Source organism: Schistocerca americana, chromosome 2, assembly GCF_021461395.2.
Source record: "Schistocerca americana isolate TAMUIC-IGC-003095 chromosome 2, iqSchAmer2.1, whole genome shotgun sequence".
NCBI lineage: Eukaryota > Metazoa > Arthropoda > Insecta > Orthoptera > Acrididae > Schistocerca > Schistocerca americana.
Genome location: NC_060120.1, coordinates 480,058,130 through 480,073,030, shown reverse-complemented (window position 1 = coordinate 480,073,030; position 14,901 = coordinate 480,058,130). Strand labels below are relative to the sequence as shown.

The 14,901-nt window shown below is 42.5% G+C and overlaps 1 protein-coding gene across 2 annotated transcripts in view; it reads right to left on the bottom strand.

Annotated features, from left to right (window-relative positions):
- The window catches only part of LOC124595277 (intraflagellar transport protein 46 homolog), a 154,345-nt gene that overhangs the window by 46,467 nt on the left and 92,977 nt on the right, over positions 1-14,901 (bottom strand). For both annotated transcript variants that reach the window (XM_047133953.1, XM_047133954.1), the window contains one exon: positions 7,266-7,494. In XM_047133953.1, coding sequence (XP_046989909.1) covers positions 7,266-7,494 — 229 coding nt within the window. The remainder of the gene's footprint in view (positions 1-7,265; positions 7,495-14,901) is intronic.

The following is a 14,901-nucleotide window of genomic DNA, read 5'->3' as shown; positions in this document are numbered from 1 at the left end:
ACGTTAGCTGAGCATGAGGGGTAGCCCCAGAGTGTGGTCCAGCTACATGGCTGGGAATTCCATGGTGATGCTGTGTCTATGAAGGAGGCACGCTGGGGTGCCAAAGCTGGTGGACACTGTGAAACCTTAATGGCAGACATTTCACAGTTCATATAGAAATTAATAGTAACTAGATGAGTCATGATACCTCAAAAAGAAACATGTACATTACCATTATTTGCACAATGATTCTGATGGTGTAATCATATATAAAAACAAAGATGAGGTGACTTACCGAACGAAAGCGCTGGCAGGTCGATAGACACACAAACAAACACAAACATACACACAAAATTCAAGCTTTCGCAACGAACTGTTGCCTCATCAGGAAAGAGGGAAGGAGAGGGAAAGACGAAAGGATGTGGGTTTTAAGGGAGAGGGTAAGGAGTCATTCCAATCCCGGGAGCGGAAAGACTTACCTTAGGGGGAAAAAAGGATGGGTATACACTCGCACACACACACACACACACATATCCATCCACACATATACAGACACAAGCAGACATATTTAAATGGTCTTTAAATATGTCTGCTTGTGTCTGTATATGTGTGGATGGATATGTGTGTGTGTGTGTGTGTGTATGTGCGAGTATATACCCGTCCTTTTTTCCCCCTAAGGTAAGTCTTTCCGCTCCCGGGATTGGAATGACTCCTTACCCTCTCCCTTAAAACCCACATCCTTTCGTCTTTCCCTCTCCTTCCCTCTTTCCTGATGAGGCAACAGTTTGTTGCGAAAGCTTGAATTTTGTGTGTATGTTTGTGTTTGTTTGTGTGTCTATCGACCTGCCAGCGCTTTCGTTCGGTAAGTCACCTCATCTTTGTTTTTATATATAATTTTTCCCACGTGGAATGTTTCCCTCTATTATATTGATAGTGTAATCAGATTTTCAATATCTTCATTAGTTTAAAGTTTAGTATCTGACTGTAAATTGTACAAATAACTCCCAGCAACCAATTTCCAAAATCTAAACAGTTCATCCGAATTTGCTGATCGACATGTCTTTAGAAAGCTATTAATGTAAACCTAAATTGGTATAAATTACAGGAATGTAACTTGAATAGCACATGAGGTATTGGAGGTCAAAATGACCGATTACTATCGATCATGTCAGGCTATAAATACTCCACAGTGACACGAAAAAACGGTGGCAGCACACTTATAAATATATTTACTTGTCTATGTCTTTGTTTATATTCGATATATCCTATTCATGAAGAAATTGGTTAAATATTTACTGTGTTTTAGAAAGCAAAGAGGCATTAGATTACTAGCCTACCTTTTGTTTCTATTCCTTTGATTTATGTTTATTTGATTTGATTATGTATTTAATAATGTGTGTTAGAGCATGTTTATGGTCCAGCCATAGGAATATTTATTTAATTTCAAGTTATTTAAATGTAAATCCAATATTTCAAAAGTGTTTCATTATGTTTGTGCATGTGCATTGGCTTGGAGACAGGGCGGGAGTGCTCTAGCCAATCACAGCGATCATTTCCAAAAAGGATGCGTGAAGAGACATATGGAGGTGGGAGAGGAGCACCGTTTCCGGAGAGGACACAGTAGAGAGTACAGCACAGGACACGAGAAGTACTGGATGCGACGGTGTGACAGACGCACACTCACGGAGAGAGACTTGGAATGAGGGAGTGGTTTGCGCGTGGTCACAAGAGATAGAAATACTTTGGAGTGCGGACTTGTGAACTTGTGAGATTTCCGAGGTTTCTACAGTGAAGACATAGTACGCATTTAGAAGTATATATCTCGTGAGCTATGTTGTCGTTCATAACTAAATACGTGCAGTAGGAATCTATTGTTTCCCTGTTATTCAACTTATATTTTATTTAATTGCTGGAACATCGACACCAATAAGTGTTCTGCAGAAATATACCACATTCTCAAAAGTACTTCTACCATCGTACTCATCATTAAAAGTCATTAAGATAGTTCTTGCAGGTTTTATTTATTGCAATCTTTTATTTATAAATTTCTACGTTACATTCGCGTTTTCCGAGTGATAGGAACCTTCAACCATTCGATTCATGTGTATATTCATATTGTATACTGTAGACTCAGCAGTATTTTGCTTGTAATGCAGCAACTACGTATCCCAGCCCCTAGACAACAAAACCAGCCAAAACTTTTAATATTTCAACTTTGAGTCTGAGGGTACGTAGTTGAGGGCCACCACCTCATTTCATCATTATCTGAAAGCCTGCAACAGTGTACTAGACTGAGGGACAATTCTCTGTCTCTGCACATTATAAGAATGTGTAATGGCAAATCTGATAGTGGTAAATTCCCCATTGGCAGGAAATAGTTTTGGTTAAGATGCTTTGGCTTGCACATAATTGACAAAGTCCATTTAATGTCTCAGTCAGTCCCTGTTCAAGATTTGGACTTCTTACCACAGTCATAGAACCAGCTGTTTTGGAATACCTTGGGCAGGGCACAAACTGTCAAGATACACATTTCTCCTAAGCTTAAATTTTGTCAACCCCACCCCATTCCCTTCTCACATTTGACAAAGTAACGGCCAAGTTATAGAGTCGACATGATAAGAGTGTTGTTTATTCTGTTTCGTCAAGTAAGTGGGGCACCCCTTTGGTGTTGATTCGCAAGCCCTATGGCAACATGCGTCTTTGTAACAATTTTAAACACACGTGGATTCTTGAAAGTCTGCAGCCAGAGGAGTTGTTGATGAAGTTAACTAAGGGATTTTTTCACACTGACTTCAGCAATGCATACCTGCAGTTGCCATTGGACACAGCTTATCTGATTTTCTTGGTACTCAACACCCCCTTTGGGCTTTACCAGTTTAATCATTTGCCTTTTGGAATCTCATCTTTGAAAGGAATTTATCAATGCTATTTGGAGCAGATGATCCAGGACATTCTCTGTTGTATTAACTACCTTGACAACATCTGGGTGCGGGCTCTACATGAGGGGAGAATTTATGAAACCTACAGAAAATTTTTCAATGCCTTCTGGAGAATGGCCTTTGTTGCAAGTTGGAAAAGTGCAGTTTTTTCTCCCCAAAGGAAAATTTCTTTGGGCATGTGCTTAGCAAAGATGGCTTTCTCCCTAAAGACAAACACATCAAAGCCATTGTCAACTTGCTTTTGCCTAAGAAAGTGAAGAGGTGTAGACTTTCTTGTGCAAGATATCTTTTTATGCTAAGTTCATTCCCCAGGTCATGAACATCTGGCTTTATCTTAACTGGCTTCGCCAAAAGTGCATTACATTTGTCTGGTCTGTAGGTTGTCAATAGGCTTTTCAGTCCCTCAGGCAACATTTGTGCTCTGTTTCCTGTTTGGCCTCTTTTACACAGGGTAAATCTTTAACCCTGGCCTGTGATGCATCCCAGTATGGCGTTGGTGTGGTTCTGTCCCATTGGAAGCTGAATGGCAATCAACAGTCCATAGCACAGCTATTTTTTTGAATTAAAAAGTTTCAGGTTTTCTTGTATGGGGCAGGGTTCCTCCTCATCACCAACCACAAGCTCCTGGTTTGCTTCTTTAGCCCTCATTTCAAGTTACCAGATAGGACTGCCCACTGACTGCAGAGGTGGGCCCACATTCTCATTAATTGTTGCTATATCATTTGTTAATGCTCCACTGCCTGGCTTGCAAATGCGGATACGCTAACGTAACTGTCAGTGGTAGTTCGATTGGAGGGGCCTTTTTGGTTCCAATGGAGCTTGCAGCAAACTTTGTCAGATTTTCTGTTGACAGTGTGAAAATTTGCATTCACCATGGCTGCTTGTCGAAGTGGGTTGGCCGGAGCATCTCTCTGCAGGTGCGGATCTGGCGCAGCATATGTTTTTTCTGCTATGTTGTCAACTCAGCATTATTCAAGGGCTCCTCAGATTTGCCACAGAGGAGAAATTCTATCGAGTGGTCATCTCCCCATTGCTGCATCCCTGCATACTCTAGTTGCTGCTTGCGTCACACTGAGCTATGGCTCATAGGAAGGTGTGGGCGTGATGTCGTGTCTACTAGTTGCTGATTGATTGTGACATCAAACATCTTGTGTGGCCTTGTAGGGCCTGTGGACAGAACCAGGCTGCGCTGCTGTCCCAGCTTTCCACCTGTCCAGTCCTAGAGCACCCTTGGGACAGTGTGGGTACATCTCTGGACAGCATGTGGTTGTTGGTGGTTGATGCTTTTTCAAACTTCCCATATATAGCCAAGCTGCCCTCCATATTGTTGGCTGCCACTGTTCACTAGTTATTGGTCATTTTTGCAACCTATGGATCACGTAGGAACCTTGTGACTGATAACAGTCAGCAATTTCCGTTGTAGGCATATGAAGACTTTTGCATGCACAAATTTATTCAGCATCTGAATACCAGTCAATTTATCTGGTTTCTAACTCAGAGGTGGAGCACTTCATGCACACAGTCAAGGTCTAAATCAGTAAGTCTGTATCTGCCTCTTCACACAACAATGGATTATTGAATTTTTTGGTTATGTGCCAGGCAGTGATGGTCAATCGGTGAAGTCCAGTGGAATATTTGTATGGGTGGCAGCTGCTGTGGGCTCCTGGATTTGTTGTACCCTGAGTCGCATACCCCAGACCACCGTGGTTCACAGCATTTTCCCGCTGGGGCTGCCATTTGGGTCCAGTCTTCCAGCCAGCACCAGGGGTGGCTGCCAGATGTCAGGTGGGCAACAAAGGTCACAAATTGTTTGTGAAGTATGTCGGTCAGGTGCAGCTGACACGGCATGCAAATCAGTGGTATGTGCACCCTGTTGGGTCATCGCCGCCACAGTCTTTCAGTCAGCTGAGCTGCAGGGGTGTTCGTGACATTGTTCCACGTGCAGTTTACCACTTGCAGCAGTATGCTTCTCCACTGCCACCTCATTTGCACCCTGTGCTATCCTCCCTTTGCCTGTGGCCTTAGACCCCTGCTAGGCTAGTTGCCATGCCTCCTGATGCGAAGTTCACAAATTTTGATGCAACCTCCTCCGTCTCAGCCTCCTCTCCCTCCTCACTAGTGGATGCGACATCACCTCCAGCACTGTCGTTGCCATTGGACCAATCACAGCTTCTGCCCGCATCTGTCCTCCCCTCTGGAAGCGAAAGCGGAATTAGTATTGCCTCCTTTAGTGGTTGATCTGCCGCCCAGGTCTCAGGATCTTTCTCCAGTTCTGTACCAGATGTTGCAGCCTAAGTCTGGCCATTTTCAGCCTCATGTGGCCTTTTCAGATGGGAGGGATTTAGTACCCTACCATGGTTATTGCAGCAGAACAGTGTGGACAACTGCCACAGGGGTTGCACGCAATGCATGTTATGGGCTGACCTGCTGACAGAAGTGTTTACTTGCTGGTGGCAGTAAGCTGCGTGGGGCAGTTCTAATGCTAAGTTCAACCACTGTGGACCTTGCCTTGCTCCTTGTGCCGTTTCCGTGTGCTCAGTCATCAGCGACTCACACCTGTTGTGTATTGTGTTTTTAACCCTATGCATATCTCTATGCAGTTTCAGACTTCCTGCTTCCTTTTACACAGACTTGCATAGGGAATTTTTATTTCTTCTTGCAGGGTTCCTTACCCTGGCTTTTGTTGAGCCACCATCATCCTGCACAGTGCCTTGTGCTGACAGTGTTGTTTAATACCTGAATGCTCAGAGGGGTCAAAATGACTCTTTTCGGTTTTTTAGTGCTAGCTGTGTTTTGAAGAATTATTCAAGCGACATTTACTTTCATGACATTTATGTATTTGGCATGCACTTTCATTATATTTAAAAACAGTGTATTTTGCCTAGTCGATTACCACTTTTTTTCAGTTTTACCTTTAATGTCCAGAGGGGTCATATTGACCCCTTTAGAAAAAAGCTATAATTTTGTTTATAGTTATGCCATACATTATTTCATGCGTTCTCAAGCCTCAGCTACTTTACTCTGTAGTGCACTAAGTTACTTTCATTCATATTATTGCCATATGAAATGACAACAATAGACTCAATTCACCTTGTTCATCATTCCCTTGTAAGAATCAGCCTTTCAAAGGTGATTGTGAGCTGAAGATTGAAAGGAAACGGAAAGAGTATTTACAAGATGAAGAGATTCTTGCAGAGTTACGGAGTGTGATTAGGATGGTGGCGGACTTTTTTCTGACGATTCAGAGGAAGAGTTTTTACCGCAAACATTGAGAGAAGATGAATCATCTCATACTAATGATTCTGATTCTTCAGATACAGGTAATGGAAGTTTACAGTCTAGTAAGTATATTATTATTATTGCTGCTAATTTATAATGATCATATTCTTATCTACTTATAATGCTACTACATAACTACATCTGTTAAGTGCACATTACAAAGCACATAGATAGACACTGGTGCTGGAACACCAGGATTGTATGTTTGATGTTGGAATAATAATTGACTGGGTTACAGAACAATTTCATCCATTCCAGAGGCATAGTTCAGCACACTGCACTTGGAGCTCTGAGTAATGAATCCCTCTTATCTGCAGGCTACATTTCAAGCTGGTGGAATCTGGAAGGAACCTGTACACTGGACAAAATTATACAATTGCAGTTGTTCCTCACAGGCAAACATGGCCACGGTAAGTGTATTAGTTTTTTTGCTTACAGCATTCTGTGGGAATGTTGGAACGCTCCAGGTGACTTACAGAGCCAATGTTACGATGAGTCACCATCAACATATGGCAAAAGAAGATGCTGCAAGTTACTAAGAAAAGGTGGTTACTTTAACTATTTGTTTGCATGTAAAACAACAAGGAAACAACAGTATTCAAAACAGGCATCAACACTCTGATTACAGATCTTACTTTTCAGCAAACTAGTAACATAATTTGCACAGACCATAAATACACAGATCTTCTGCTGTTAATCTTCCTTTTTCTTGACTTTGAATTATCTGACTCAACTACATCACATGTTTTGCTTAATATTAGTCATTCCTGTTTATATCAACTAATGAGCCTGCATATTATCACAAGTGCCTCATAATTCCCTTCAAAATCTTGAGAGTTTTCTTCAGCGTTTCCTTGCCATTTGTAGCCTAGATACAATATTTTTTAAGTCGCCAACAAAATACTATTCCATAGCCCTTCGATTCCCCCTACACACTGTGCACATAGTTGCATAAATTAAATCAGTGTACTATTTTTATATTCACAAGATAATACTGTTATACTGTATAATTGAATTATAAATATTTTTGTAGGATTTAATGATTAATAGCCAATATAAAAGACTAACAACAGCACTTCCTGATGATTGCTTAGCAACAGCTCGCAGTTGCAGGTGTAGAACTGCAGGTTCACTTTGGCAGGCACATGGTTCATCCAAAACATGAAGGCCTGTACCATCAGACTGGCCATCAGGACGCGGAACCTTCAGAAATGCATCAATGTCTCCTGCTGCAGGAATGAATTCTGGTAAAAATGGTTGAAGTTTGAAGTCCAATTCTACCTTCTGAGGTGTATACCTAAAACAAATTTATGAAATGCAAATAAGTTAAACTAAGGAACTCATCACTGACAGCAATAAACCTAATAGATATCTTATACCTATTCAACTAAATTGTAATCAGATAAGAAAATTATGTAATAGAAATTGAAGTCTTCTGAATTACCCATTTTACCAAGAACAGTAAAAATAAAACTATCATGAATTTTCTTAATTTTAACAAATTCAGTCACTGAATTTTTTTGTGCCTCTGTGTGTACTGTATGGCATAGAATTAAGCACACTGCTCTGCTTCAGCATAATTTGTAATTACATAATGTAAGAAAACTGATGACTACAGAACTGGGGCACATGTCACTACTTTGCAACATAGTGTAGATCATAAAGTAATTTCCTGAGAAATGAAAACTGTGTGCCACCAGAATGTATCTAACAAGGGGGCCTTATGAACTGACCCTCTTTACTTTTTTCCATACTTATCAGATCATTACCTGGACTTAATTTTCTGAGGTAGTATGAAGTAACAATAAAAAAACTGGAAAAAAACTGTCTTTGAAGATAAGAAGATTTCCATGTACCGTTAAGTACAAAGTATTTGTAATTTAATAATATAGCCTTCGGTAACTGAGTGTGTAGCATGAAAGCCTGATAGCTGTAAAGTTCGTGGTTCAGATTTTAATAATCACACATTTTTTTATTTTTATTTAAATCCCATCTTTATTAACAAATAGAAACAAATACTGAATCATATTTTTTCCTAAAAAATTACATTTTGTAATTTTTAATTACTGGTCACTTGAAGGAAATCAACATTTGATACAGGAATGAGAAATGCCTTGTCGTTAAACAACTGTTCAAACTCCAGAAATAAAAAAACTTTTATTTCTATATTTGGCATTTGTATTTTTGTACTAAATTTTAATTCATTGTGAGTACTGGCATTTTTGTGCAATTAGTCATTAAAAATAAAAATCTGTTATTATTATTAAAAATATGATTCTGTATTTGTTAATCAACATTTCTATTTGTTAGTAAATATGATATTTATGATAGATAAATATGAGATATTGTACTAGTGAGATACCAACCAACAACTTTATAATTACCTGACTGCCATGCTAGGCATTGGCTACAGACAACTAATAGATTACAAGTATTTCATACGTGGCTCAGAAATGGTCTAATCTTCAAAAATGGTGTTTTCCAGTTTGTTCAAAAATTACTTCATACTGTTTTCAGATGTCCGGGCACTGCTCTTCAAATCCTACAAGATCTCTCTGACTCAATCTGTGAGCTGTACTGCAATTTGGTGTGTCCAACGTAAAATGTAAATATTTGGCTGCTAATCTTGGTCCACACAAGGTTTGAATTTCTGATAAAGTTATAAAAGCTCACAGAAGTTATAAACACAAGCACTCCACCTCAGAGTGATAGCTTGATTCTGGAAACAAACCATAATCAGTGGCTAAGTCTTTCTCTACTGTTTCCTTTCTTCCAGGAATGTTAATTGAAAACAAACAGCTAATGTAATCTTAGCTGCTTATAAACTGACTCATCCACTCCCAAATGCAAGGAAAACTAATACAGTCTTAGTCAAAGATTTGTCCGTCAGTTTCTCTGTTAAGACTATAATTTCCTTTAGTGTACTACAATTTTTCCACTCAGACCAATGCCTGATCATTTTTGCAGCATTCTCACTAAATACCATGTAAAATCATTTCCCTGACATGTAGTCTGTAGGCCTTATGACTGCCATCAATCTGAGATAAATACTTATGATAATACATATTTTATGCCGATGACACATGAGATGCATTTTATCATGCAGAATGCTATCTGTGAAAGGATACTGTCATAATTCTCTGTTAATTATTCTATATCACAACGAAAATAATAAGGCTCTAAGTAAAAAACAATAGAGACAAACAATTTGAGCTATGGGTATCTTCTAAAACACTTGTTTACAGTATGAAGATTGTAACTGAAAAACATGTTTCAATAAGCAAGAGATTTTTGAATACTTTCTCTTACTCACTACAAACCAGGATTTCATAAATGGGAAGCATATGCTTCATTCCAGTCGTCCACTTACTCTCAGTTTACAAATCCCATCAATTGTTGGCTTTCACATCAGCTCCATAATCTCTTGCACTTCGTTACCCTTCAGATGCTTTGATACTCCCTTACTATCCTCATCTCTTATTCTTTGTCTGCCCCTAGTAGCTGAATGGTCAGCGTGACGGATTGTCAATCCTCTGGACCCGGGTTCCATTCCTGGCTGGATTGGGGAATTTTCTCCACCCAGGCACTGGGTGTTGTGCTGTCCTCAATCATCATCCTATCATCCTCATCGACTGCAGGTCGCTGAAGTGGTGTCAAATTGAAAGACCGGCACCCGGCGAATGGCCTGCCCAGCGGGGAACCCTAGCCATACGATTAAATAAATAAATCTCTTATTCTCCATTCACCTGTACATTCTTCCCATTTATGGTTCCTCATTTTTCTGCCCAAATACAAACAACAACTCTCTTTAGCACAAAATGTTACTATTGCCTTGCATTATTTCTATATTGTAATGCATTTCCATTTTCCTTCCTTTAATTTAAATCCAAAATTCTGAAATTTTATAATTCTTTTTTCGATACTATTACAGCACTGTCATATAATTGTGGTGAACAAAATAAACACATATACTGGTAAATGAATATAGTAGTTGTATACAGGAAGATAACGATGTTAGAAAATTGTAATGAAATGCAAATCCAAATGAGTGAAGAGATATATTACTGTCTACAAAATGGATTGTTTTTAACTACCACAATGGTAAAATTAGAGAAATTTGGTTTATACACAAGGGTATCAACAATCTCTCCTCCAGTGTACCTTCTGAAATTGATAAAGGGAGGGGGAACATAATTCTGGCATGCTATGTACCATCCGCCTTGAACCGAATGGTGGCTTGCGCAGTATAAATAAAGATGTGATGCACAGTTTGGTGCCCGCTCACATGTTGTCAAGGTTATTTTGACTATACTGGGAAGTCCTTACACATCCTCCGAACAGCCCCAATCTCTCCCCATGCAATTTCCATATTTTTGGTGCCCTGAAGAAAGGCATCCATTGCCCTCAATTTTCTTCAGATGAAGAGGTGCATACCAGAGTATAATCATGGTTCCATAGGCAACAGTGAACAGTTTTTCGTGAAGGCACTGACTATCTCATCTCACAGTGAGGTAAATGTGTGAGAAATGTATTCCCCACTAATCTTGTCTACATAAGCCATGGGGGCATGGTGTTTTCAACTGATGACTCAGGTGCAGTAGCAGAGGAAAGGTCCAACGACGAGAGTTGGCTAGCTGATGTCATCGGCAGCTCTTGTCGGGTTGGTTGGCTGGGCAAATGGCAAGGCAGCCTCCAGCCTTGAGTCCCACAAGCTGCCACATGGATCAGCGGTGTTGGTTGAGGTGCCATCATCGTTGCTTGTTGCCACCTTGATCTCAATGGCTGGTGGTGTGCACAGGCTCAGGAGGTCGAGCGTATATGCCAACTTCAAGTGATCAGTTGGGACCTTGGTGGTGGTGGCTTTCAGCCGCAAGGAGAACATCTCTGTGCTACATGAGAGGAAAAGGCGTGAGCCTGAGTACTTTGGGTGGAGTGCCAGTTGGCTGGCGTCCACCTGGAGCATCACATGTGTGCATGTGCTGAGATCCTGGTGCACAAAGGGCTGGCATTTGTTGTGTCACCTGGGATGCATCAGGTGCAGGCACACCACTGACTCATGGAGCTGCTGCATGAAGGCCAGGATGCAGGTCATGGGTGGCAAGGGGTGTAGCTCAATGAGGTCACATGGGAGGGTGAGCAGCTGTCCATACACAAATCCAGTGGTGGACGTGCCTAAATCCACCTTGTGGGCCACCGGCAAACTTAAGAGGAATAGAGGCAGCATAGTAAACCAGATTGCAGAATGGCATGTGAGGGCAGCTTTTAGAGACCTGTGTAATTGCTCCACCATACCATTAGAGGAAGTGCGACAGCTCATTACGAAGCGCGCTAGTGTGCTGCAAGTTGCTATGTGTGTCTTAAATAAACAAGATGTGAAATGCTGCCCATGATAAGTGGTGATGTGGCGGGAACACCTAAAATGTGAGATCCACTTGTCTACAAAGGCCTCTGCCACTGTGTCCACAGTTATGTCGAATAGAGGTACTGCTTCAAGCCTCCGGGTGAAACTATCAACGATAATAAGGAGATTCTGGTGGCTGTTGGATGATGGAAGAGGCCCTGCAACATCCATATGGATGTGGGAGAAGCAATGCTTCACCTGTGGCAGAGAGGTGATGGGACCATGTACCTGTCTACTTTAGAGTTCTGGCACGGGACACAGGCGTGGGTCCAGTAGGTGCAGATGCGCTGGATATTGAGCATGGCAGACACACAGATGGCAGAGTGAGCTACACCATGCAAGTGCTTCAAGGTCACTTTGAAAAAGTCTCGGGGAAGGCAGGGGCAGACGTGCTCAAAGGAGGGGCATGGATGGTCACTCCTGGCACCGACGTCACACAAGATGGATTCGAAGGCATCTGGTATCTACATCTACATCTATATCAATACTCTGCAAACCAATGCGAAGTGCATGGCAGAGGTGCATGGTATTGTGAGCAGTTGCAGTTTGAGACCTGTATTTATATTGTTTTGCAGCCATACAAGCTTGGGGTTGGTAACCTGGGTGGTAGCGAGGACTGTATAGTCAACGAGGCCAGTAAGGGTGCATGAGCGGTTAAGGCAGTCAGTGACTATGTTGTCTATTCCAGCCACTTGACAGACGTCAGTGGTGAACTTTGTGATATACTATGCTGTCAGAATTGGTGGAGTGAGATCTCTGTGCTCTGTTTGCAACAGAAACCTGTTGCTAAGGGCTGGTGGTTGGTAAAATGGCGCCCCTTTACTGAGGGGTGGAAATACCTAACTGCCTCATATGCAGTGATGTGCTAGTGATCATATGTGGCCCAATGCTGCTGCATCTCCATTCAATTCTGCTGAGAAAAATGCCAGGAGCTGACAAGCAGTCCCTTCAGTGCATTGTTGGATGACTGTGCCCATGGCAGACTGCCTTGCATAGGCAACAACTGTAAGCAGAGCAGTCAGTTAGAGTTGTGCTAGAAAAGCAGCTTTCAAGAGGTCATGCTTTGTTTGTTCAAAACTGCTTGAAATTTGTGCCATCCAGGGAAGAAGGCCTGTTGCCTTTTGTGTGGTCACCATGGAGTGCGCTTGCACACTCACAGTGTCCTTTAGGTGGTGCCTGAAAAAATTCACCATCCTGAGGACCCTGTGGAGTTTCTTGTATGTAGTGCAATGTGGGACACAACCCGTACCTTCTCATCGAGGGGTCAAGAGCCCACGGGTGACATCCTGTGCCGCACCGTCAGGTGGCTTGCGGCATATGGATGTAGATGTAGAAGAAGTCAATAATGACAGCAGCATCCTGGAGATGAAGGAATACCTCCAAGAGACGGTGGCAATGCTTTGCAAGATCATATGAATAAATCAGGATATCATCCAAGTAGCTGAAACACCCCAAAATGCCACACAGGACATTCTCAAGTAAATGTTGCCAAGTCTGGACAACATTTCAGAGGCCAAATGCCATGAAGGCACTCTTGAAGAAGCCAGAAGGTGTAATGACAGCTGTCTTCTCTGTGTCCTGGGGAGTGACCAGTATCTGTGTAAATGCTTTTACACAGTCCACTTTGCTGAAAATGGTAGCACCACATAAATCATCACTATAACTATGCAAAAGTGGAAACGGATAACGATTGGGTATCATTCTGGAGTTAGACACCCAAAAGTCCCTGCATGAACACCACATACTGTCTTCCTTCACAGGCTCTTGGAGAGTCGGAGCAAAACTGTGGCACTTGTTGCCTCAATCTCAGCCTGCCCGTCTCCTTGTTTGTCGAGCAGAAGGCAGCAGGGATGCAGAAAACCAGTGGTCACGGCATCAAGGCAATGTATTGCCAGGTGTCACGGTGAACCTCATGGGGAGTGCTGGAGAGGTGAGTGAGGACAGGGAATGTGGCGAGAGGAGGTTGGCAAAAAGGCCAGATTAGGAGAGCTGTTTGGTGGAGCTGAAGGAGGTGGGACAGGACTGACATGGGGCAGAACGATGGCAGAATGATGGGAGGTGGCATTGAGAGTAAGGCCGTTTCCCAGGTCTAGGAGGAAGCCATAATGAGAAATAAAATTGATGCCAAGAGTGGGGTCTGTAATGTGGCCAGGGTATAGGTACATGGGAAATCTCTACCAAGGCCTAGGTTCATGGATCAAGTATGGGAGCATTAGGTTGTGATGGCTGAGCTGTTAGTTGCAGTGAAGAGTAAATGGGGAGGTGGACATAAGTCAGCAGAGTATAGTAACTGTTGGGGTGGAAAGAAAGGTCCAAACCAGTGTCAAGGAAGCAGGATGTTCAGGAGTGGAGGTTACCATGATAACAGAAACATAGGCACTGTGAAATCAAGAAGCAGCCGGGTGCACTTACTGCTGATTGCTGTTGGTGTTTGGGGCCTATGCACGTGGTGCATGGCACTTTGTAGCATCTCTATCACCAGCAATATTTCCTGGCCCCAAGCACATCACGGCCATAATGAGCTGGTTGGGAGGGGGAGGGTGGGGGGTTGCACTTGTGTGGGTGTGCGAGCTGGCTGTCATATGCAACACTAGGCAGAGGTGGGCAATGGGTGCAATGGGTGGTGTGTGAGGAGGATGAATGCACTCCAAAGCAGTAGTGAGCTTGCTCGTCTTACTAATCACCTTGGCAATTAGCTATGCCATGTCTGCAGAGGGCCTGAGGGCTGGCTGAATGTGGGACAATGCAGGTTGCACAAGTGTGTAACAATGCGCGTGGGTGCCACGACCCTGCATGGTGGCAGTGATAATGTGTGGGTCGAGGGTTTTGAAAACCCTGTCAGTGGTGGTGATTGCTGCACTGACACTTGGAAACACCAGTGTGGCTAATGCCATGTGTATTGTGGCCATGAAGACAAACACATGCGCCAAGTTGCTATTACCAGCATGTCAGGTAGTAGTGCTGATTCAGCCACAGATGTGCTGGAAGAGATGCAAGTGTCACATGTCACACACTGTTCCAATGAGATTAGCATGCATGTGTGCTGAAATTCCAATACAGCAAGTTGCCATGGCTGCTGGGCTCTTAGGGCATTGAATCTGCTGAACTGCGGCAGGTTTGCAATGATGTTGCATGCCTCCTCAACAATTGGCTCTTATAGTAGTGTGACAGTAAGGCAAACGTCAATGGGTCATTTGCAATGGAAGAGCCTGTGAATATTGCCTCTGCAGAAGCAAACCACAGACATGGCTCATGTGTGTTGAACAGTGACAAGTACACAGCTGTTTGGGCAGCTGGACAGGG